At 38.4% G+C, this 26,011-nt stretch overlaps 1 protein-coding gene across 4 annotated transcripts in view; it reads left to right on the top strand.

Annotated features, from left to right (window-relative positions):
• Positions 1–25,932, top strand: part of ARHGEF3 (Rho guanine nucleotide exchange factor 3) — a 103,236-nt gene extending 77,304 nt beyond the window's left edge. For 3 of the 4 annotated variants that reach the window (XM_056501672.1, XM_056501673.1, XM_056501675.1), the window contains 9 exons: positions 12,164–12,271; positions 17,146–17,316; positions 19,033–19,095; positions 19,384–19,480; positions 19,582–19,658; positions 21,053–21,310; positions 21,474–21,644; positions 22,637–22,823; positions 23,686–25,932. In XM_056501672.1, the coding sequence (XP_056357647.1) occupies positions 12,164–12,271; positions 17,146–17,316; positions 19,033–19,095; positions 19,384–19,480; positions 19,582–19,658; positions 21,053–21,310; positions 21,474–21,644; positions 22,637–22,823; positions 23,686–24,026 (1,473 nt within the window). In that variant the 3' untranslated portion in view covers positions 24,027–25,932. Of the gene's footprint in view, positions 1–1,697; positions 1,980–12,163; positions 12,272–17,145; positions 17,317–19,032; positions 19,096–19,383; positions 19,481–19,581; positions 19,659–21,052; positions 21,311–21,473; positions 21,645–22,636; positions 22,824–23,685 lie in introns of those variants that run through there. The other variant, XM_056501674.1, reaches the window with a different exon arrangement.
• Positions 25,933–26,011: the final 79 nt, after the last annotated feature.

Raw genomic sequence — 26,011 nt, forward strand, 5'->3', positions numbered from 1 at the left:
ACCGTAACACCAAATATCCAGTGGTTGTGAGCAGTAGATGCTTAGAGAAGAGTCCAAAACAGAGATAGCCTGTCATAGTGTTTCTCAAAATATTGCCTTAGTAGTCAAGAACTTGTGTCTGAGAACATTTCTTAGGAGCAGCATCTTGTAGCAGATTTTTCTTTTTCTTTGCTATGAATCTCCACCATCTGGTTTAATCTGATGCACCATTTTTTCCCTGTAGTTGAATACAGTGAAAAATCATTCTATATTAGCTTCTTCTGTCAATTTTGGTTTGTAGGTGCACTAATCACATCTGCTCTAATCTCTCTCTTTTCTGTTTCTGCTTACCCATTATCTGCATGAAAGCTGTTCTGTGCCTCTTGTCAACACTTTCACTTTCAGTCAGCCTTGTCTTGCCCTACTGTGATGCAGATGAAGAGGCACAGAACACCCAAATGTTCAAATGTCACATTTTCTTCTAGAATCATTGCATGTCTAGAAGTACTCATAACTGTTCTAGTCATTTTGCAAGAATTTCAGGGTTGGAAAGGTACTGGGGTTTTTGTTTTAAGAACAAACTACCATAAAACAGAGAGATTTGCATGACAGGCACAGGAGAGCATCTCTGGTTGTACTGCAGTTGCTCCTGAAAACACCTAGGAGGGTAAGTGTGAGAACATATTATATGTTTGGGGTATTGGTGAAGTCAAAGGAAAGTGTCCAAATGAGGACTAGATTTGCCATTTGACTAATCTTACTCCAAAGTCATCATTATCTGATTAACAGCCTTTAGAAAAATATATGCTTGTAAAACCACATCCATCACATGATCGTCTTTTAAAATCAGTTAATTTTTTCAAGGTCTGTGGAGTTATTCTTGGTTGGGCTGCTTCCCTGTGGCTGAAAATATTCTTCCCTCCTCCCCCATCCAGCTTCCTACTCAATTTCCTTTTCCTTGTCTCCCGTATTATAGTCTCTGTCAGATTGATCCTGTTGCAAACAGGGCCCCTAATGCTTCCTCTCTCTTTTCAGGAAATTTTCACTACCTTTGTTTTAAGGTAGCCATCAAACAGAATTTGCCTGGCTGCCCAGACACTGAAATGCCCCGTGAGATACCTTAGGCAGAGGTGTTTTTCCACTTTGTCAGCTCGACACAATGAGAGGGGCGGGCAGGGGAGCAATTTGGCTGAACAATAGCAACAAAAGTGGAACTTTAAAAACACAAGAAACAAACTCCAGCTTGCCAGAGAGGAAAAAAAAAGAAGCGTGCTGGGGAGGGAGTGAAAGCAATGCTGTGTGTTGTGGCACCATGACATCCGTGACACGATGCAGATTCCCGCTCTGATCAGCGGGAGCACAGCGCTCTGGATGCGGGTGCCACTGCCGTGTTCAGGGCTGGATTTGGGTCTGTGCCTTTGGGGACCGCTGTGAGTGCTGCCCTCCTGTCCGCACTCGGCTGCCAGAAAAGCCGGACGCTCTCTCAGTCATGCTGCGGGAAGTCACGGTCCCTGTGTCCATGTGTCCCTGTGTCCCTGTGTCCGTGCGCTGTTAACGCTGCGGGGGCGAGAAGGGAGAACACATAGCGAGGCCAAAGGCGCTCGTTGGCCGGCAGCGGCAGCTCCGGCCCCGGGGCTGTGGAGCCGAGGGTGTGAGGGGCTCGGGCCCCGCCCCGCCCCGCCCGCCCCGCCCCGGCTGTAGCGCTGCCGCAGTGGGCGCCGGGCGGCTGCGGGATCCGGGCGCTCCGAGCCGCGGCCGGGGCTCAGCTCGCCTCAGGCACAGCCCAGCTCAGCCCAGCTCAGCTCAGCTCAGCTCAGGCACAGCCCAGCCCAGCGCTGCCGGGGCCGGGCACGGCCCGCACCGAGCCCGCGCTGAGCCGCCACACCGCCGCTCCTGCAGCCACCATGGTGGCCAAGGATTATCCCTTCTACCTGTCCGCCAAGAGGGCCAACTTCGCCTTGGAAGCGCAGACGGTGACCAGCCCGGCTAAAGAGACCGAGGTACTGCTGGCACGGTTGCAACTTTATTTTATTGTGTTTTGTGACCTGTATTGCTTTGGGGAAGAGTAACGTGCTTTGAGAACAGGCTGCAGTGTATAGATACCCATTTTGTTTAGGCATCCTTTACTGCCTTGTCCTAGGTATTCACCTTTCTTTGGGAGTAAAGCAAGAAACAGAATCTAGATTTTTGTCATCTGTCACCTTAGGAAAAGTAATCTTTAAAATAGCTGATTGAGACATACCTGTTTTACATAAGTAGATTAAAGCGATTTAGTTGTGTTTTTTTCCAGGACTAAGCATTACTTACAAATTGTTAAACTTCTATAGGAACTGGAAGGGAATCAATAAAATGATGTCTTAGAGCGTTAACTTTAAGATGCCATTTACATTAATGTCTTTTTCTCATCACAATAAACAAAAAATTAATCTGATGTACAGTTAACTGAAAATCCTGCCCTATCAGGAGATTGACTGCTGTTTCTTAAAAAGCATGGAAGCCTTTCAAGTGACATTAAAAATCTTATTCGCTAACTCAGATTCATCAATGTTTGTGAAAAACTTATATTTGATACTTTAGGTTAGTCTTGGTTTGGGTTTAGGAAAAAAACCAGTGACATTAAGGATTCTCACTGTTCTGGAGGAAGGAAGAATATTTATGTGAAAGTTTTTATTACTTAAATATATGGTTTCTTTGCTAATCTTGTTTGCTGAGTAACTTGAAGATAGCTTATTAAGTTGATTCCAATTAATATACCTTCATCAAAGATTAATTACCTCCCCACTTGAATAGATCTAAAGTAAAAGTAACATAAGACCAGTGACCTTATTTAGTCATGATACTTAAGCTAAGAACTGATGCTGTACTCTTGCTTTTCAGTGTACTTTTACATAAAGAGATGTAATTATTGAGGTTAAGGGAAGTGGAATTCTTTTCAGCTATGTGTTTTTGAAAAATAACACGCTGTGTGTGTGTATGCATCTATGGAAAACACAAGCTGTTAGGTACTAAATGTTTTTCTCAAAGGTACGCATTATATTAATGATAATATTAATGAAACATGGTTGATTGTCAGATCTGAAGAGCTGGTGTGTTGTTTTGTTACAGTTAGGGAAGAGCAGCTTGATTATAATCAAATTCTAAAGAAAAATACTCAATGAAAGCCAGGAGCCATGAGGAAGTATTGAGTAACAGATGTGATCAGAATTACAACATGCAAACAGCTTGTGTTTTATACGAATAAGAAATTGCACCCTTATGCTTTTGAACTGTTTTCTGAGCATAGGATGGGATTCCAGAGTTCTTAAAAAGAAACTTTTAAACATCCTGTCTTAGGAAGGTGAGACCACCCACCACTCCAAAAAATTGATTAGGAAAGCAGAAATACAAGCTACTCTTTGAGAAAGGCATTATAAGGACTGGTGTATTGCAGCCTGTTTCTTTGAAATCTATACGGGGGGAAAAAAATCCTTAAGCTCTAACATTAAGCTGTTCTTTCAGCTTTTAGTATTTACAAGGGGAATTAAAGCTGTTGGGCGCCTTCTACCACAGCTATGTGCTACTGCAGGAGAGCGCTCCCGTGTCCAGGCAGGCGTTTCTGCCTTTGCAAACGTGACTCTCATTCTAGTTATTAACATGAGAAGTTGGTTGATTCTTTTTAATAACTCAAATTCTGCATAAATGTTGGTATGTTTTGGATTAGAACAGAGTTCTGCTGTGTAGATGTTTTGAGGAACAAGTCAGTGGCAGAAAAGAGAAGTGATGTTTTCTTCTTCCGGCTCTTTCTTTAAACTACGCCAGCTCCCTTGGCATAAACGCTGTGGAAAGTTGCACAGTCACAAAACAATGACAAATGAAATTTCCAAAATATATGTAAACACTAAAATCTGAATTCTGATAACAAGCTATTGTTCTAGCCTAAGTCCAGCTATCATACTTCTTTTAAAATGCAGTTTAAGTGCAGTAAAACACTGCAGTACCTGAATTAATATGGTAAACACTATAAGATCTTTACTTGCATCATTACGTGCGCTACACAAAATCCTGTAGTACAATTCTAGATGTGAACTGTACAGAGATGTTGGGCTCTTCCCAACTTTTTTATAATTAATAGAAACAATTAGTGAAATTTGAAACTTGCTTATTCTTAAGTTATAAAAGCCTCACAATTTCCCGATGGGAAACACCATTTTCTGTGTTTCACTGGTTAAAGCGACTCCCTTATCACCCCTTCTAAGGCCAACACCCAGGCTGGGTGGGCAGCAGTGGAGAAGCCACAGATTGAGGTTTAAAGGTGTGAATGTGAAGTCATGGGAAGGAGCTCCCTAATTCCTCAGAGTAAGGATGTCTTGTCCTGCCATACAGGTTCCAACACAGTACCTGGATTTAGGCTCCAAAAATTACAGTCGGGTCATAGAATTCCTTTGCATCTCCAGTATGTTGTGTGTGTGCTTACAGCTCTTACAGTGCAGAATTACAAGCCTTGGAGTCAGGGCTGTTTGCATCCAGTCTTTTTTTGTCTCCTACCATTCTCCTAGCACTGGTGTGCAGGAGATCTGGGCTGCCTGGTGCTCAGGACTGAGTTTATTTGGCATGGGGAATGTGAAGGGGAACCCACCAGCCTCTAGGCCATGGCACATCATTAACAAGAGAACCAGGCGTGGAGCCAGAGGGAGAGGGGCCAAAAGATTACAAGATAAGCTCCAAGTCATGAATTTTCTTTGATCTTCCTAAATGTATGTATTTCATTTTAATGAAATATTAGCTTGTTGCAGTTTAGACATATTTCAGGTAAGTTCATGTGCCGTGTAGCTGGAAATGTGTCAAACCCCTGCACATGGAATTGCTGATCTGTTCTGCTTAATGGCAGTGTGAAACAAACAGCTTGTCTTTATTTTTCCGTTCAGTAAATCACTGTATGATATCTGCTGGTTAATTGGCAGTCCAGGTTAATATCCAGTCAATCTCAAAATGGAAAAGGTCTTTCTTAGGTTGCCTGTACAAGCAGCTTCTAATGAGAGGAAACGCAGAATTTAATCAACTCTACATTACTTGTCTGGGTTTTTCAGCGTTTCTGTTGCTTGTGTTAATTTACCTCAGTGTGAGGTTTTTCTGTTAATTTGCCTTCATTTCCTAACTCCTGATAGATGTATTGATTGTGGATATTGCAGACAAATGAATGATCAGTCAAGGTTGCTGGATGCAACTTGTTCTTACGCTGCTGACACTTGAGTGATTCTGTCCTGCCAATGGCAAATGAAATCTGAGATCCTGAGGGTGGTGACCAACGAGGGCAGCCTGTGTGCAGGAGGAGCCAATCTTGGATTAACACATGGTGGGATAACATAATGCGAACTTCACTGATGTCTTTGACCAGGAATATTTCACCACTTCCCTAAATGGCTCTTCATTGTATCCCAGTTATAATTTCAGGTGCTCTTCTTTGTAATGCTGTGATTAAAATAAAATGTCTCTGGATTTTCCTTTGTTTGCTTGCTGGTTTTGAGGAGACTGACAGAGGAGGAACAACCAATCTCTTCCTGCTGCCATCAGGGAGTGCAGGTGGTGGATGGGACCTTATGGATTTCAAGGAAAATTTCATCACCAACACACACACTCTATTGTACGATCCAGTTGCCTTTATGTCAAGTTACTAAAATTGCTTAAGAAGTTCTCCTTGAGATGCTGGCAGTTTTGGTAGTGGGATGCCTCTCCCAGGTTTTAGTAGGGATTCATGTGGATGATTTAGTTACCTTTATACAACACTGAACTATATTTAGAACTGCTTTAGTGTCACCTACTTTGTTTTTCTTGACCATACACCTCAGTTCTAGAAGAAGCAGTGTTCTATAATTTTCCAGTCAGAATCTTTCTAAGATACTATGAAGCAAAGTCAAATTCTCTGCTGTTTCAGTATAAAAACCCAGTCGTTTTAGTGCCAAAATCAATTGAGAGTGTTGTTCTGGTTTTAGACTTGCTTCGCTCTGAAGGTACATAAAGCTTGAGATGTTTGGTTTAATTTATTTTTAGCTTTAAGTGTTTGCTGTGTTAAGGACTGTTGTAACATAGGTTGTTTTTTCTATTTTGACCTTTTTTGTTTTGTTTTTAATCCTGCTGAAGGTTAAATACTGATAACATCCTGTAGAACAGAGCTTGAATGTGGTTTTTTTTATTAAACTTCAAGTTTTGGGGGCATTTATTAGAGCTGTTTAATCTGAGGCCAATTTAACTAGTAGCAGACTAACAAAAATAATATTGTTGGGCTTCCTGCCATGACAAATGTTGACTTACCCTTATAAAGTTGACTAAAAACTAATAACCTTTAAAGTAGGGAAACCTTTAAGGCATATGGAAATATAGCCAGTTACATGAAACCTGAAACAGAGTGGTTCTGTTTGAGTTTACTGGCACTGCTTGTGAATTAGGTTTGAAACAAAGGTTACTGTACTGTTTCAATTTATAGTGTCTTCTCTTTATTGCACTTTAACACTCTTGAGACTAATTTAAGTTGAAGCATTTTTCCCTAATGAGTGTTCCCATAGCACAGAATGAATGCATTGGATGTCTGTCTGTCCTGATTCACATCAAAAAATGAAAAAAGGTAGCCAGCATGTTTTTAATAAAATGTTAAGCAAGGTAGCTACCTTAAATCCAGAATTACTATTGTAAATGTCTCAGAACTTGCTGAAGTCAAATAAATTTAGATTCTTAAAGGCATTGGCAATTTCAGCCACTTTGTGTAGGGGTTGAAAGACGTTGAGTTGGCCTTTGAAGGTTAAATGTAATCAGGATAAATTCTGCTATTCTAACATGCTAAATTTCTGTACCAGTTTTCACATAGCACATGTTTTCTGGGCTGGGTAAAAACCTCTTTAAATTCCTTTTGTTGAGTTGGTTTTAAATACAATCAGAAAAATCAACACAATATCCTGGTCACAGTAGTGCAGCAGACACAGGAATAATGGCCCCTCAGGGAAACATTTTCCCTTGTTTGTCACATTCAGCACCAGTCCTCCGACATGGAGGCTGTTGTTGAAGTTGCTGATAAGAGATGGGAGAGTCAGGTGGAAAAACAATCATAGCAGCAGTGAACATAATTTGCTCTTCACTGGCAGGAAATCAGTGGCTAAGCCCTTGAGGGGCACAGAGTGGAAGAATTTTGAAGTGAGGTAGTGGAGCAAGTGAAGACCTTTTATATGGCACCTAGACTACTATTCAGCATGTGTTATCCAGGTCATTGGTTCTGATGTTCTCAGGACAATATGGAAGAAATCTGGCTTCATTCTTTTTGTTTCCTTGCTTTCTGCTTGTTCGGAAATTAAAAGCAGTCTTTTGCTAGAGTGAGTTATCCACCAAAGTCTCATAATTAAGGTGTGGGTGGTCTTGAATGATAATGTATCAAAAACTGATTGATACAGTTAAATGGGTTTAACTCTGCTTTGAACTTTGGGAATGCTCCATTCTTTACATGTACTAGTAAAAGAGTTTTTTGTTTTTTTTTTTTTTTTTTATTTTGCTGATGGAGAACACCAAAGTATTACCTTCTTCCCCTAAATAGCCTTCTAGAAGCTTTCATATGTGTAGTGTGTTCTTGTATACAATATATTGCATACAATATAACCATTTTTAATTAGGCGCTAGTTTCACTAATAGCATGACCTTAGCTGTCAGGGCATGGCAACTAATATGAGTGCCTAATTCTTCACAGGATCTTCTGCTTTAACACACTTCCATGGCTATTTGAATGCTCAGCTTGCCCTGGGGGCAGATGCTGTGTGCTAAGATTCAGGCTTTTTAATCTGTGTGGGTCTGTGCATCAGACTCAAAATGATGATACAAAAGTTACCTTTTTGTCAGGATGTTGTCATTTTGAAAAGACTGTATCACAGTTTATACAGCAAGATGTCACTCAGTTCTGCAAGGCAAAAAGACTTAAATTTTACTGAAAAGGGAGCTGGCAGCTGTTAGTCTTCTCAGTGTGTCTTCCCAGTAATGCTGTAGTTGGAGCTGAATGCTGCATTTTCCTGCTGCCTCACAGCAGAAGGGTCATTTTTTGAGAGTTATACATTAGAAGATAGAGCTTTCCTTGCTTACTCAGTAGTCTAAACCATTGGGTTAGGGTTTAATACATAGAAGATAATGGAGATACAATTATACCTATACATAAAGAGTAAATTAGAACAAAGAAGCAATTGGAAGCACTATGTCCTTCATGCCTAGGACTTCTTGTCTGATAGCTTCTCATCTTAAATTAGTATAATCGCTGATTATGCTATGGTGATTAGTCTTTCTTCCTACTAATTCTTCAGAAAGGTGTGTTAGAAAAATGTACTAAGAAGGACATAGTAGGTGTTTGAAATGTCCACTGTCTGGTATTTAGAACCATCTGTGTTTTGGACATGGATTTGCTTCTTTTATCAGTTTGTTCAGAGTTTCAAATTCTTTCTGCTGCATGTATTCAGGGTATTTGCAGCTTAAATTTTTTCTCTCTGAATTCAAATGTTACCAAAGTAATCTTAAGTTCAAATTTACAGCTCCCTCCAACAGCCATCTGCTCATTGTTCTAGCCTAGTCAGGTATTAATTTGACTTCACTTGACTGTTCAGCCTTTGAAGTTTCTGCACTCATGTTTCCCTCAGCTTTATTTAGCCTTATATCAAATTTAAAGCCCTGTCAGATTAATGTTACTTGTTCACATATACCAGCTCCACATTTTGGAAACTCTGCCAAATTGTAGTCTGGGTCTTTTTTTTTTTAAACTTACTTCCCGTATTGCTTTGGCAAGCCTTCATAACTCTGAAAATACAGTCTAACATGCAATAGTTTCAAAACTCTGAAATTTTTTTTTTTTTTTTTAAATACCTATCATAATGGCTTTAAAAGGTCAGACAGCACATTGTAACTTCTGAATTTTTTTGTCATAACTTGGCCTGGTTCCCAGTCTGGACAGGTGATGGTTGTTGCAAATGGATCCAGCCTCTAAATCCTCTTTCTTGATCCCCTCCCAGTTCCCTGAGCTGTGAGGGGGAGGCAGGAGGAGAGGAGCAGTGATGACTTTGGCAGCTCTGATTCTTCTGGGCACACTCAGAGTACAGACCTGGAGTCTGATGTTCTTTCTGACAGTGCAGTGTGACCTCACTGGAGCCTCTTCATGCTGGCCAGACACTGCTGAACATTCATACCCCAAAGGATTTTATGGTTTTGGGACTTTTGGTTAAGTGGAAAATTGGAGAGTTTTCAGAGACAAATTAGTGAAATAATGAACGTACTGGACTAATGTGCAAGTGCAGATTCTGGTCAGTATCTCTGGGTAAAGCAGAACAGTTCACACAGTCTCCTCTTTCCATTTGTTTTGTTGGCTGTGACAAACACAGTCCTTGGTGAGAAAAACACCCACCTGTTCAGAAGCTGCCCTTGACTGTGGAATTTTACCCTGTCCAGATTGTTTGCTTCAGTGGTTTGTTCAGCTTCTCTGCAGTGCTGCTTAGGAGAGGTGACACAGCTTGAGAATGAGAGTGCTGATGAAAGGGGAGGCAGAGACAGAATGGATGTAGACAGTACAGCAGGAATCCTGTGGTCAAATGTGCAGCTGTTTCAGTATAACTTTCTGACAGTTTTAGAATTGTTCTGGTAGTGTTATATTTTCATTGCACAGTCAAAGCCTTATTTGTACAAACTCTATTTTTCTACAGTAGAAAGGGTGACTCAGTGCTGATGGCTTTTGTTGTAAGACTTCCCTGAATAAAAAGACATCTGGAACACTAAGATTTGATGAGTTTTTACTTCCAGCTCAGTGTCTTAACCGACCACTCAGTTTCTAATGAAGGGGAAAATAATGTTGAGAGTATTCAGAAAAGGTTTTCTCATACTTAAGAACTTATAATTAACAAGATTTTCTTTCAGAACTTATTAGTAAAGGTGTAAAGTTTCAGGCTTCTGAAAGTTATCTGAAGTATAATAATGCTGATTTCTTTCCATTGAATCCTAAATTTGGACTGCATATTTAACTGCTCTGAATTCTGGTCAGAATTTTCTATGTGAAATCAGAACACAGTAGGTTGCATGAGGAATTCAAGGTGGGTGCTGACACAGAAGGACAGGACTGCAGGTATCTGACCTGGCTTTGCTTGCTGGGAGAACAGCTGGCCTCTAGTGGCTCACTGCAAGAGGTTCCAGAAGATTTTAATGGTGTTTGGTGGTAGCTGAAACTCTGCTTGGAGTTCATCTTTAAAATCAGTTTCTGTTTTCAGTGAGGTTTTGCAACATGAACATTACTAAAAATTATACTGCCTTAGCACTTTTCTCCTTGAAATGCATGGGGGCAATGAATACCAGAAGGGATACAGCCATAAAGGAGTAATAATTTCTATTAATCCTCCCCTCCCTATCTCCTGGAAAGTGCATGCAGTGTCCATTTCCAGGTTTGACTTTTGGGCTGGGGCACTGATGCCTGTGCCCTGTGCTGCTGAGGCAGAGCTGCTGGCACAAGCTGTGCTGCTGGCATGGCTCCGTGTCCTGCACTGCAGTGCAGCACCATTCCTGACCATGGCCCTGCCTTGGGCTGTGCTCTGGCCACCAACACTCACAATCATCAGAAACCAGAAACAGCTCATGCTTGTGCCCCCACTTAGAGAAGAATTGCACTGGAATCTCGAAGATTTTTCCTCTTTTTCTGGGAGAGGGGGAGGGGGTGGGATGCTGCTGCTGGAGAGGAGTGTGTGAGTGGTGCTGCAATGACGTAAAAAATGCTCACTCTGAAACCTGCCTCAAAGTCATGGTTGCTGAAAAGGAAGGGTTATGAATAACAGTGCAGTGATGAAGATAAGGGTTTAACTTGCTTTAGACTGCTATAGTTCTTTACTGCCAGGTGTCATGTGTGATGGAATACATTATTTTTGCTAGAGGGTTAAACACTCTGTCGCTCATCTCAGCTGGCTTTTATGGATTTCCAGGTCTGCCTGCTGAGAAGTAAATTAAATATGTAGCTGCTTCTCACCTTTCCTCTGTTGCTGCGTTAATGGAAGAGAATTTTTCTTGCCAGTAATACAGATGGTGATCATCGTCGCTGAGATTTATTATTATTTGGTATCAAGAAGGATGGCAAATCTGCATTTTTTCCAGAAGGATTTATATTTCTGAAGAAAAGAATAATAGGCATGCTTCATTTTCTTAAAGCTATGTACAGACAACTGGAGGCATAGCAAACCTACACAAACTTTATAAGCATGGCTGCAAAAGAAAGATGAACTGCTTTAGGATGTCCTTGAAATATGGTGTTGGATGGGGTTTTTAACTTCACTTGGAAGGTTTGGCTCTTTTTCTGTTGCCTTTTGCATGTGCTGTTCGAGATCCATTAAATGTCAGATGGAGGTTAGGAAGCCAAGGGTAACTGTTCTATTTTTATGTGTTTATAATCACTTTTTTCTGTGTTAAGATTTGTTAACTTTTTAAAAAATGCATATCTGCAGGACAATTGGCATATTATTTTGATTATACATTACTTTGAGTGCTGTTATGCTGTTAAAATGTATATGAAAAGAACACCATTGAATTGAGTGTTTATGGTAGATTTTGTTTAATTTTCCTTTATATTTTATGCAAAAAATAAGTGTATGTAAGCATGTTATTAATGTGTTTGCCTGTTTATGTGAGTATTTTCATAAGAACATGCATTCAAAGACAATAAGAGTTAGAGATTTCTGTCTAAATTATGTATTCTGGAAGAAAATTAATTTAACAGAATAGAGTCACATGCTGACAGTGCCAGAAGCAAAGGTACAAACAGAATAGCTTATATTTGAAAGTATTCCTTTCAGTGAGAAGATTATCAGAATATGCATTAGCTGCAGAACACTGCTGAAAATTTGTCTGGTAAGAAGAAGTTAAAACAATCAAATTATTTTCTCTTTCTTTACCTCCCTTCCCCTGTTCCTGGCCATGCCAGCTTCTTCATCGTATTTTTCAGCTGTTTCCAGGACCTGTATGTACCAGCCAAGAGCAATCTGTCACTGTCAGCATTTGAAACTGCCTTTGTTTATTTACTGCCCTAATTACAGACCAGGTTTGCAAACACTCTTGCTACAAATGCTTTCTTAGGAAAACCAGCAGAACTGTTAGCAGTCTTTATCTGATTATGCTCACACTCTCCTGACTTGTTTTCCTTTCCCTCCTCCTCCCTGTACTGCAGGAGCCCAGCAACAAACGGGTCAAGCCTCTTTCCAGAGTCACATCCCTGGCCAGCCTCATCCCTCCTGTGCGAGCCACTCCTCTGAAGCGCTTCAGCCAGACTCTGCAGGTAATGGCAGCAATTTCTGCTGCTCCCACACTGCTGCAGCTCCTTCCAGCCTTCCTGGGAGCAGGGATGCACATGGACACCCCCCACTGTAATGTGCCAAACAGGCTTAGGCACCTTGTCACCACAAGGTCACTCAGCTTAAAATTCTCACCTTGAAAAAACCACTTCTCTATCCAGACAATGAATGTTTTTCACTTACCAGTAAGAAAACTATTGTACCTGTAGCATATAAAAATTGTTTGCTAAAGGATTACAGTTGCTTTTTAAATCTGATGAAGCGAATATGCCATAATACTTTTTCTTAATGTTGGTTGGTTTATTTGAAAATGTTAGTTTTGGTATAGTTGGTCATGTGGTTCTGCTAAACTTCCTCCTGTAGAGTGAAATTTGACCTTACCTAAACAAAAGAATTAATGAACAATCGGAGATTTCCAAGTCATTTTCCAAAGGTGATGATGAAAACTAATAAAGAGTAAACAAACTTTAAATCCAGTTTCTATGTTACAGATTAGGTGTGTAATACTGAACATACTTGGAGACTAATGAAACTTTAGTTTATAAAGCATTTGTGCCTTCAAACCTAGAGATGGCAAAGCATTGGAGTGCTAAGCTCCTAATTGCAGTGACAGCTGGGAGCTGCAGCACTGCTTTGGGTTTGGCCCAGAGAGCCACTGTTTCCTCTTTAAAAGAGTTTATGTAAGAAGTCATGTAAAAGATCTAAAGAAATTTATTTAACAAGTTTCATTTCTTCGAAAGGAACTGTAAAAGTAACTTGAATGTGTTAGAAATGTTCCTTAATCAAAATTACCTAAGTTAGAGCTTTACCGAAGTTACCTGTTAAGGAGGAAAGAAATAAAACTTCTGAGTCTTTTGAGAAATAAAAAGTCATGGGAAAGAACTCAATTTTTCTGTAGTTGTAATTACCTAGAAAATGGATATTACAGGGTTTTCTGACATTGGTTTTCCTGTCTTTGGTTCCTGTGATGTTGAAAGAGCAGCTTTCTGCATGGGGTTGGGGGATGAGCCAATGTCTGCACCCCAGCCTGGCTCGGTGCAGGCGTGGTCTGCGTGACTTGAGCAGAGCTCCCTGTATCCCCTGGGCTCTGTGACTCTCCTGCAGAGTCTGCCTCCAGGGGAAACTGGCCCAACATCAGTTCCAGTTGTGAGGAGTGTGGAGAAGGATTTCATTTTGGCTAAACTGCTGCTGAGCGGAGTGCTTCCCTTTCCTTATGGAAATACAGCCTTAGGCAGCTGTTGGCTTATTTAGGTACCTGTGCTATGTTCTGCAGTGAAAGCCTCTAGGACTGCACAGTGCAGTGTCCAGAACAATATTGTATTTAGTAAAGTTGTTTCAGACAAGCCAAAACAACTATCCTTTTATGTATGCAGCAGCTGCTTCCCAAAATGAGAGCTATATGAATGTGTTTAAGGGTAAAATTTGTCAAAAATAGGAGGGAAAACAATGGCTTTTTGCAAGTCCTACTGTTGCAACCATTTCTGTTTCGCTTTGTTCATACTGATCCTAAGAATATATTTTAATTAGCAGATTAAACAGTGATGATATTTATACCATCTCCTCTATGTGCTTGAAGGAGCTGTGTGAGAAATCAGCTTCTATGTTTTCTAGATCCTGCTGGTGATGTCCTAGCTGTAAATTGACTTCTTATCTGATTTTCTCAATAGCTATAGAGCAGGGAAAAAAAGACTGACCTTGTGCTCAGGTGTCTCACTTGGAATTACTTAGAAACATTCTGGGAAGTACATATAGCTATTTCACTTTGTTATGTTTTGACATAGCTGTCACTGGGTCTTGAAAACAGTGTAGGCTTCTTTTCATTGTGTCATCTCCTGTAAAAAAAGAAAAATAGAATGTTAGTTTTCTTACTGGGTGAAATTTTATATATCTTCATTGTTATTTCAGTCAAAACCCATGTTTCTCTTGCATTGCTGCTAGATGTTCTGTGTCTGTAAAATGAAGAAAAACTACTACCATCATCACAACATGCAGAACAAACAACTTCTTCCCCTGAAAGAAAGCAAAACAAAGTCAACAGAACATCCATCTAAAAAAGACCACTCCAACAGCATCAGTGAAAGGAGTTAAAAATTCTGAGATTCCTTTATGGCATTTCAAACAAACCTTCTTAGATATTCTTCTAAATGGAATATACATGTAAGAGGGAAAAAAAACCTGCTTATTGTGTGTAATTTTCCTTACCTCTGTACATGTGACTTCCACTTTACATTTAGCATGCAGCATGAGGAGAAACATTTCTCTCTGGGATTTCTGTAGTTTTTTTAAAGATATGTTCTTAGCAACTTTTCATGTTTAGCATATTTTATTGGTTTATAGAAGTACTTGATTTTTTTTGTATATACTTCACTTTATTCCAATTTTCCACTTATTTTCAATGCACTTTTCATAAGGATTCCAAGTAAAAAATATTGTAAGCCTTTCAGGTTTTCTTTCTGGGCCTTTTTGTTTCTTTGTTTGCTTTTGTTATTGACTATTTGTAGTCATTCTGTTCCTGTCATGTAGGGCAGTGTATATCAGCTGACTAATAAAATGCTGTTAGCTTTATCTAACATGCTGCCAGCCACACACTGTGCAGCTGCAGGACACCTAATGCTAGGCAGGTATTCTTACTTGTTAATCCACCTGGGAATCCAGTTTATTTCATAGCTATATTTTCAGTCTCCATCAAGCTAGACTAATGATTATGATGATCTGCCTGGTCTTATTCACAGCTGTGCAGTTTGGCTTAAAGCAGAAAATAGATCAGAAAAAGAACTCCAGCTGATGCTGAAGAAAGAAATTAAAGTCTGGCTGGCTTCCTCTGCAACTTCAGTTTTCATCAGTGTGTCTTGAATTTAAGTAGGGAGTCCAAATTACTTTTATCTATATTAGGATTTCTAAAAATCCTCAAGAAGAAAATTGTCTTTAATATCAATTCTGAATGCCAGGGCTGTGATCAGTAGTGGCCTTTGCCCAGTACATGAAGTTGTTTGCTTTGCTGTAGCTCTAATTAAGGGTTGTTAATTGCATTATTAACATTGGTAACACATAGACCCTTTAGGAAACAGTCTTGTAACAACTAGGGAAATCTGTTGCAACCAGAGAAATACGGTAAACAAAGTGAGGGGTTGTGGATGGATTTTACCCCAGCTTCTTTAGTTTTTGCAATTATATGAAAATTTTAATCATCCCACAGGGCCATAATTTTTGAACAGTGTGTGGGACATGTTTTTTAAGGAAGACAGAAACCAGGAAAATATTTATTAAAGACGGGAGGTGTAGAAATGCTCTTTTGACATTCCTGAAGTTCCTTCATGGGATTCTATCACATGACTCATTTTTTTTCTTTTTTTTTTTTTCTCCTTCTTGACAAGTACAAAGTAAAGATAGCATCAGAGTATCTTCAAACTTGTTTTTAGAATTTTTTTATAGAACTTCAGTTTAGGGCTCTATTCCACTAATAAATAACCTCAGTCCTGTGTCCCTTATTGAGCAAGGTACACTTTGGTTAATGAAAAGGCTGATGTGTGACAGAAATCAATTAAATATATACTTATTGTTTCTAGGTAGCAAGGTGCTAAGCAAGCAGGATTTTGGGGAGTTTGGTTTAATTTTGAGTCTTGTAGCCTCTTTGTGCCCTTTCTGCCCAATAAGGACAGTTTAGGGCTGTGGACAATTGTATGGAGAGTTATGGAGAGTTCTCCTGCAGCAGAGAGGAGCATTCTGTCAGTGCATGTGAAAGGTCACTATTCCCAAAACAGTGCCCAATTTGAGTTTGCTCCATGATTCCTCATTATAGCAAGTGTAAATTAAGCATGTAATTTCACATGTGTTTCTGTATCTTCTTAACTCTTGAAGGAAGACTAGCACCTGACTTGCAGAGTTTTGGAAGGGATGTGTGTATTTATTGTTGAGGTCTTTGTCAATTCCAAGTACAACTCAGAATGGCTTCTGTTAAAAGACAGGTTTTTTATTTATATTCTGATATGGTAAAAGCATAGTATTTGTAGGCTCTGTTTGCATTTCATGAACTCTTATCTTCAGAGAAGAATTTCAAATATTGTCCTTTGTATATGCTGCTTTCAACCTGGAAATTGAACGAATTTATTTAGTTTTAAATATTTTTACCCAAGGCAATTGAAAGATGATTTTGTTATGTAAGGCAGATTTTAAATAACAATAAAAATGTAGAGTATTTCAACTATGTGAAATAGTTTAAGCATTTCAGAGGTATGACCTCAAAAAGAAGCCTCTCAGCAAAAAAGAAAATAGAATAGTGAGAGAATAAAGTATCCATCCTTAGTCTGAAATCCTTTTAAGAGTTTTCAGACAATTAGAACTCTCAAGTCTTTCCTAAAATTGAATTTAGCTGTATTGAAGTTTAGGACCAGACCACATAGATACAGAGATGCTGGTGTACACTGGTAGAGGGTATAATATTTGCATTAGTTCTAAATTTTTGATGAAGCAGATGTGAAATGTATGAGTAATTCCTGTCTGTTCACTGAATTGAAACTCTGTATTTGATAATTTCTGTTAGTTTGTTGTGCTGCATTATCTCTGTAGTACACTCTTGGTGCTTGTATGGGAGTGCATTGCAGAAGTTTTGTACATGTTGAGGACAGGACATGGGCAGAGTTCAGTGCAGGAATGGAGGCCCTGCCCTTCCATGAGGATGTATCAAAATAATTTCTCTTACATTCCCAGTATTAAACGTTGCTATGAAGTTCAAAGTAAAAACTAATGAGAGAACATTTGTTTGTTGTACTGAACTATGTGTATGAGTTCCTTAGAAAATGAGGAAAGTGAGGCTGTAACATGAAACTGTGTCCACACAAACCCGACTGTCTCTTCGCAGCGCTCCATCAGCTTCCGCAGCGAGAGCCGCCCCGACCTGTTCAGCCCACGGCCGTGGTCTCGAAATGTGCCCCCTGCCAGCACAAAGAGGAGAGACAGCAAACTGTGGAGTGAGACCTTTGATGTCTGTGTCAACCACATGCTTACATCCAAGGAAATCAAGCGGCAAGAGGTATAAATATAGATATGTATATTTTTTTTAAACCGTAAATTTCATGTTCAAAAGTTGCCTTTAAAGCGTGGAGTTGGGAATGCACATAGGCATTGGGATAGCACTTGAAGAGGTCCTGCAATTAAAATGTGTCACCGCCTCCACTAGAAGCAGAATTCCATCTCTAGTCTTTAAGACTCAATCTATTTTAGATTGATGTATTTGTAAAATCCAACTCATTGTATTTCCATAACAAACCTGAAGTTACTGAGATACATTGTCTTGTGATTGGCTGAATGCATATAAGTGTTCTGTCTGACACTTTCTGTAGTCATGGTTGATATTTTGATGTTTCATTTTGTTGTTCTAGTAGTATGAGGTGAGCATGCTGTGCCAGGAACAGGTGTTCATCAGGGGATACAGACACACAAAAATGCAGCATCATTTCCCTTTTGGAAAAGACTGTCTTTGAGGAAGTTTCCTGTGCTAAGAAGATGACACACTGATCAAAAGATGTGTCTTCCAAAGCAAAAAAGAAACATGCTGGTGGTTTTAATGTGTCAGACAAGACAAGGTTTAAATAGTTAATATTATAGTCAATACAGAGCTCCTTCAGAATCAAGATATTTTTCTTTTCTAAAGAAATTTCTAGGAGTATCAACAAAGCTTGTAACAATCTCCCTGAGAATATTTCAGGGACTGAGTCATAAATGAAACAACAGTAGTGTCAAGCATTTTTTGTGCAAATTTTAACATTGTACAGGAATTCTTAGGAAATAAATTTGTAATTGAGTACTTCAAAGGCAGCTTACTGAAAAATAAACTGTAGAAATTGTTTGCATGGCATACACTGCTGTCTGGGGGCAGGAGCCAGGAGCCTTGGTACAACCCAAATAAGTGAGCTCTATCCCAGCAAGTTGAGCAGGAGGGTTCTGCTGTATGTTTATTCTCATGCTGTGTGCTTTGCTGGGACAGCTGAGCTGCTGCCCATGAGCAGCACCATGGCAAACCTGGCAGGAATGGTTGTTCCTGAACAACCTGTTCCAGCGAGGGAACCTTGACTGTAAGGCAAGGAATTCTAGCCCAAAATGTCCTTAACTCTTACTGTACTGTTTAAGGAGGAAATCATGCCATAAGTTAATAGCAATGGGGGTCTGATAAACCAGTGAATTAGGGTGGTGTTATTTTTAATCTGCCAGTTTTGAAGTCTTAGATATGCTTTAAGAGGAGTAACTAACATCAGCCAGCAGTTAACTAGAGCTCAGTCTTTGTAACAAAAAAATGAACTGGTACCAAACTAAAAGTGCTCAGTACCAAAGAAATGCTTTAAGTAAAATCTGTGTCCTACTTAGTAGAATCTCCTGTAACTTCTGCCAGTGTATATGTTAAAATGGAGCAGAACAAACTTCTGTGCAAGCAGTTGTATAAGTGGTTAAGGTACAGTCAAGTCAAAACACCACAATGAAGGTAGTTTCCTACATCTGGGAACACATCCCTTTGGAAAAAACTTCTTTGTCTGTTTGAGATAAGTTTTTAATCACCATTCTGCTATAGCTGTTTTAAAAAACAATGCACTTGATTCTGTATGGTATAAAGCCTTACTTTATTTCTGTAGATTTGGCAGAGAAGTGCTGTTAGATGGTGTTAAGACAGCTGTTCAAAATATAACATCAACCCAGGAAGTGGAGCATAGATTAAATAAAAATATTTTTCTAATACTTGTGTCTGTTTTTATAGGCTATCTTTGAACTTTCCCAGGGAGAAGAAGACTTGATAGAAGATCTGAAGTTGGCAAAAAAGGTATGTTTAAAAAACAAAACCAAAAACCAAACCTCAACAAAGAGTACTAATTGGTTCATAACACATCTAAAACAATCTTTGTTTTTTATAATTGCTAAGACAGTAAAATAGGAAAAATCCAAAGTATATTTCAATCTTCCCATTCTTTTTGAAACACTTAAGTGTGCTGCCATTTTTTTTTTAATATGGAATTAATAGTTTAATATATGGTTATGAAACTTACTTACAGGGAGCACTAAATTCTGTAATGATTTTTTCAACTAACAAAATGTTTGGTTTTCTTTTCAGGCTTATCATGACCCAATGCTTAAACTTTCCATAATGACAGAGCAAGAGTTGAATCAAATTTTTGGAACACTGGACTCTCTAATTCCTCTGCATGAAGGTAAAACTCAAATAGTCTTTGTCTGCATAATTATAGCACATAGATTTAAATTCAGGTTTATTAAAGTGAGGTTTCTCTTCCTTTTTTCTATTCACTCTCAGATCTTCTTAGGCGACTTCAAGAAGTCAGGAAACCTGATGGATCAACAGATCATGTTGGCCACATCCTCGTGGGTTGGGTAAGGCAGAGTTTATAACCAATTTTGGGATTTTTAGTTTGGAGCTGTAACATAGTTTTTCTCAGACAATTTGCTTTCTATAACACGTCAAAAAGATATTCTCAAAATACTTTTTAAAGGTAAGGCAACTATTTAAAGACACAATACAGTATTTTCTCTTTTCAGGGATTTTCCATGAAAAGATTTAGACTGGGATTTTTTTAAAAGCTTTTGCTATTCAGGAGTTGAACACTATTTAATATACTCTAAATAAAAATCAAGAGTCAGACTAGAGGTTTTTTTATGTAGATCCTTTAAGAATCTGCCCTTGCCCTGTTTTGCTTTCCTTGGAAAGTCAGACAGGGACACGAGAGATGTTGCTGCCTCATAAAAGATAAAGTAGATAGGTTCACATTCACTAGTATCCAACAGCATAAACACTGAAAATAGCTTATATTAGTTTTGTTGATAAAATTGTTCACTGTAATCAAAAAGAGTTATTTTTAGTTTTAGATATGTGAGAAGTATGCTTTTAAGTAAATGTAAGTAAAGAAATTTTGCAGGGAAAAAAAGGCTTGAAATTTTTAAGGAATTAAGTAATGATATTTAGCAGCTCTATGTGAAAGTGTGACCTATGGTCAACAAGAGAAGTATTATATAATGTATATAATGCTAATAGATAATGATAAATTATTTGTAAATGTCAGAATAATCTCAGTTTGCTTCGCATAAAGGAATTGAAAATATATTTTCTGATGTGTGTTGAACATCAGTGAACTTCTCTTGGTTCAAATACATTCAAGTCTAATTTCCTTTTTTTGAAAGATTTTGCATATTTGGGTGTTAATACAGCAGGTTTTATAAATGTATATATTGCTCTAATCAACAGGCCAAGTTATTTTTTTTCAGATTTATATATATACAGTTTTGTCATCTTAGTTTGGTCAAGGTTCCTGAGTGCACTATAGAGATTTGATTGTAGAAATTTGCTGATCTGAAAAAGGCCAAGTTTGGGAGTACTCATTCCTAGGCTTTTATTTCCATTCGTAATTAAGGCCAGGCTTCTGTGCTCAAGTGTTGTCTGCACTAAATAGTGCTCAGTCTTAAGTAATTTATATTTTTAATGCTTTGCAATAGTAATGGAGATCTGTAGGATCTGAGTGATGAGCAAGTGCTTCTAAATTACTTAAATGTTAAATAAGATGGTCTGAGGACCCTTGTAAAAGTTATTTGTTGGAAATGTTACATCAATAATCATTATCAATAACATTATCAAAATCATTATCAATCGACTCTGGATAAATCTCCAGCTAAAAGAGTCTCAGCATGAATTCTGATATCCTGAATCACCTCAACCTTTCAGTGCAGGAATTCGTGCTTTGCTTCAGCTACAGAATAATGAATTTTTTCCTCAGCTTCCGTGCCTGAACTCCTATGACAGCTACTGCAGCAATCAAGTGGCAGCCAAAGCTTTACTGGATCACAAGAAACAAGATCACAGAGTGCAAGATTTCCTGCAGCGCTGCTTGGAGTCTCCTTTCAGCCGCAAGCTGGACCTCTGGAATTTCCTTGACATCCCCAGAAGCCGTTTGGTTAAATACCCTCTGCTGCTCAGAGAGATTTTAAGGCACACACCAAATGATCATCCAGATCAACAGCATCTGGAAGAAGCTGTGAGTTATTGTTGGGTTTGGGGTCTTTTAGGAGATTATAGCCATTTTAGCTTATTAGTGAATTAAGGGACACTACATAAAATATAAAAAAGCAAATATTTATATGAACAGTTGAATAGTGGACTCTATAATTAAAATTCAAGTTTTTATTGTGTTTCTGCAGATAAATATAATTCAGGGCATCGTGGCTGAAATCAACATAAAGACTGGTGAATCTGAATGCCAGTATTACAAAGAGAGACTTATTTATCTTGAAGAAGGCCAGAGGGATTCATTGATTGATAATTCACGTGCTGTATGTTGTCATGGAGAACTGAAGAACAACAGGGGAGTGGTAAGGAATAAATATTTTGTCATAAGTAACTTTAAAAGATATCTTCATTTTGCATGACAGCTAAAAGAACTGTGAGCACGCACAGAGAAACATCCTTCTCTAATATATAGGAAGTTGATAAATATTAATATATATAACACTAATCTTTTTTGTTAGTAGTAAAGTATCTACATAGGAAGATAATAAGACTATATGTATCTCTGTCTCTTATGGAGCCTAACAATATCCTGGATAAGTTGTAAGTGGATCAATTTCAATACTTGCAGGAAAAAAGCCCCAAATTTCTGGTCTCAGAGATGTAATATTAATATTAATATTTGTGTCTATAAAGAACACACAAAATGTACCAACAAACTTTAAATTTGTCAAAAGCTGTGGTTATTCAAAGTGCTTTACTTGATCCTTTGTTGAGATCATGGTTAATTTAAAGACCAGAGAAATTTGTTACTTTGAATTCCAGTCTCTGAGACACTGCACTACTGATAAGTTTCACCATCTGAGCTTTCAGTTAAAAAGAAAAGAAAAAAAAAAAGATATTATATTAGCAGAATAGAACTTAATCTTTCCTGGATTTTTTTCCCCTCAGTGTTAAATAGAACTTTCAAATAGATTCACAATGAAAAAGGATTTTTTTTTCCATTACTGACACCAATGGAAGTATGACACTTATGGAAGTAGATTAAACTTAGGGGCAATTTATTCTAAAAAGCAACAAAGGAAGCAGTGCTTTTTCTCAGCTCTGGAACTGCTTCTAAAGAACATGTTTATGCATACAGTGGAAGGGTCCTGTTTCACCACAAAGCTGAGAGGGAAAGATGAAACAAGTGCTGCTCCCTGCTTCGCCTGATGAAGGTCAGGCAGATAGTTCAATCCCAAATTAGCAGGAACAAACTGGTGATTTTCATCTTTCTGGTGAACTTCATTTGTTCCACTTGGTTTAATGATGTTCCAAGAAAGGAATAATGCTGTATTTTCTATGAATCTTTGAACAGAAACTGCACGTGTTCCTCTTTGAGGAGGTGCTGGTGATCACTCGGGCCGTGACCCACAATGAGCAGCTCTGTTACCAGCTGTACCGGCAGCCGATTCCCGTCAGGGAGCTGGTGCTGGAGGACCTGCAGGACGGAGAGGTGCGCCTGGGTGGCTCCATCCGTGGAGCATTCAGCAACAATGAGAGAAGTATGACAACAACCTTTTGTGTTTGCTCATGCAGGGTCTTCATAACCTTAAGATAGCTGCCAATGCAACATCAGAATGTTCTCTCGAAAATTAACATTATCTCTATCCAACATACCAAATTTTGTTTCACACTGGTTTGTTATGTTCTAAGTTGTTTCTTTAATATTCTTTCTCAAAGCTCACTATATTGATAATAGAATTTCTCCACACACTTACTTCTGTACTGAATTGAGAAGGGAAAAACATCCAGACTGTAGTGGCAAAACTATGTATTTTGAAATATTAGCTTCAGCTGTTTTGCCTTTCCTTGTACTGGAGACACTGATTGCTATTCCAAAACTCTTTAAGCCTGCAGATACTGTAGTACTCGGGGTCAAGACTGTTTATCTCCTTCCAGTTAAGTACATTGTGAAGATGATTTTTCTATTACAAGGGTCCTTAAATCTCATTTGACCAAAACTTCAAGGGGTTTTTGTATGTATGCACTGTATTAATGAAGTGAATGGAAGAGATGAGACAGTCTTTGGCTGGTGCAGGGGTGAAGGTTCTGCAAATCCACTTTGCAGAGAAGTAGGAGGAGAGGCATTAAAGTCTAAGGGAAGCCTTAATCTGATTCACTTTAAGATTTATGGATAGCTCATGCATGGCAGAACCAAAATTATTTAATCCAGCAATATGAAGTCACTAGAGGTGCTTGTGGTGTTCTGTGGTCTTCTCCCAGAAACAAGGAGATAGCCAGACTCTTCTCTTTGGTCTGACATGGTCTTAGATTGTGCAGATTCTGATACTTAAATATACTCTTTGATTATGGAATCGATTCAGCCAAAGTATTCAGGGCTTTGATATGTATTGTTTCTTTCAGTCAAAAACTTCTTTAGAGTGAGCTTCAAAAATGGATCCCAAAGCCAGACTCACTCTCTCCAAGCCAACGACTCGTTCAACAAGCAGCAGTGGCTGAACTGTATCCGGCAGGCCAAGGAGAAGGCTGCGTGTGCCGGCACGGCTGGCGGGCTGCAGGCGCCTTTCCTTGTGCCAGCCCATGGGCGCAGAGTGGCGCAGGGAGAGGCTGCCCTGGAGCAGATGGAGCAGTCAGACTGTGAGTCAGACTGCAGCATGGACACCAGCGAGCTCAGCGCCGACTGCGAGCGCATGGAGCAGACGAACTCTTGTGACAGCGAAAAGCAAATAGAAACCAACGTTTGACAAAAACTTAGAGTTCGTGGAAGAAAACCTGTCTCTTACCTGTACAGTATTTGCATTCCATACATGGAACCATTTGGAGAAGCACTTTTAGAATGTTTTGTGTGACAATGTCAATGCAGTTCTTGTATTTGTTCCTGTGAGTGTCGTACTGTAACTGCCCATTCTATATAAGCTGGAATCTCTTGCAACTCATGCCCTGTGATTATATTCCATAAACACCCAAGGTGGATGAAAGAGGTACTTGACCAGTTATTCTCAATGTCCTGCTGTAAACAGAATCTCTAAACTACTGTTTATATATGCATTACATAAATAACTTTTCCTAATTTTTAACTACTTTATTTACCCTTTAAAGGGGGAGCTGAAGATGTGAACTGAATATGGAATTTCAGGAGGGGTATCAAGATAAGTTTTCTTAAAGGCATGGAAAGAAAAGGTAGTTTCTTGGAACAAAAAAGAAAACTATCTTGCAATAACCTATCCAAACTCCTGTGGTATTAAATCAACAAGAACTATAAACAGCGGGCCATGGAACCAGCGACTCTTTAGGGATTTATTTTTCAAAATGAAGCACTGTCCTAAGATCCAGCAGTCAAACTTACTAAAATCTGGATATTTCAAATGGTCAGCATAGTAAGATGATTTATTCTTCAAAGCATGTAATGCTAAAAATAATCAACTGAAAAAACCACAACCAAACCTTTACAGCCAGCACTGAATTAAATTAAATGCTGAGAATACTGGATGTTTGTAAATAAGCTGGTAATTTGCTTTCAGTGCCAATTATATATATATATATATATATATATATATATATATATATATATAATCCCAAACAGAATAAGAATGGAAAGGAGCTTTTGCTTGTGAATAGGCCCTCTTCAGCATTTTGCACTCCACTGACCTCCACTGTTGGTTTTAAGCACCACTAATGTTAAAACATTTAATTTTCTGTAAATGTCTGTTTACAATTACATGTAGTTGGTTTTTAAAACTAAGTGATGATTTTATATAAATGGTGCTCTACAAATACCCTGTGGGATTATGTAGAGAGAGTTTAAACAAAAAGGGAATAGTTTGTCCTTTAGTGTGTATTACATTCTTTTTACTTTCCTCAAGTTTTGTTTTAAAAGTTTTTGTTCCATTTACTTTCGTACTGTAATTGGAATCATTACTGTGTTTTCTGGTGGCTGATTTAACCTACTCATTATGATGAGAAGCAGATGAGTCACTTAAATGCAGTCTAAAATACACAGTTGAACATCCTGTTATTTTTCAGGAATCCCTGGGTAGTATTTTATTTCTTACTGTAAGAAATAATGCCAGTGCTGTATGATATATTACAAATTTTAAATGATTCTTGGTATTACACAAGATAACCTGTGCAAAGTACTTGAGACAACAGAAGTAGAAAAACTGCTAAGTTATTGCCAAAAATATTTTCTTGTGTTCTACAAGTTTACATAAAATTTACTAAGTATCTTACATATATATATGCTGATGTGGATTACAGAAATCAGTGTGATAAGATGATAAACAATATAAAACAAGGTATTTTTATTTTTAAAAAAATGGCATTTTTACCCTATAGAACATATTTCTGTATTTATAGTTTTTAAAAGAAAAAAAAAATTTCTTTTCTGTTTCAGGCTTTGTAATTTATTTCAACTGCTTCATTTTTAGATCTGAATGAGTATACCAGTGAAGATGAAAGGAAAAATTTGCAGAAGAAAAGGCATAGGGAAGTTGTTCAGTAAAAATATTAAAAAAGAGTAAAAAACATCTAAAATGTTCAGATAGAAAAGAAAGAATGAATGTGTGTATTGACTTTTTTTTTTTTTTTTTTTTTTAAATAATGGCCTTAAATTTTTCTGGAAGCATTTCAAATAAATTACATTAAACCATTTTGATTTTTATTCGCTTTGGTTGGTTGTGCAAGAAGACTACAAAAATATTTCAGTGGTACCTGCAGTGAGGCTTTAATG

This window comes from Oenanthe melanoleuca, chromosome 12 (genome assembly GCF_029582105.1).
Source record: "Oenanthe melanoleuca isolate GR-GAL-2019-014 chromosome 12, OMel1.0, whole genome shotgun sequence".
Lineage (NCBI taxonomy): Eukaryota > Metazoa > Chordata > Aves > Passeriformes > Muscicapidae > Oenanthe > Oenanthe melanoleuca.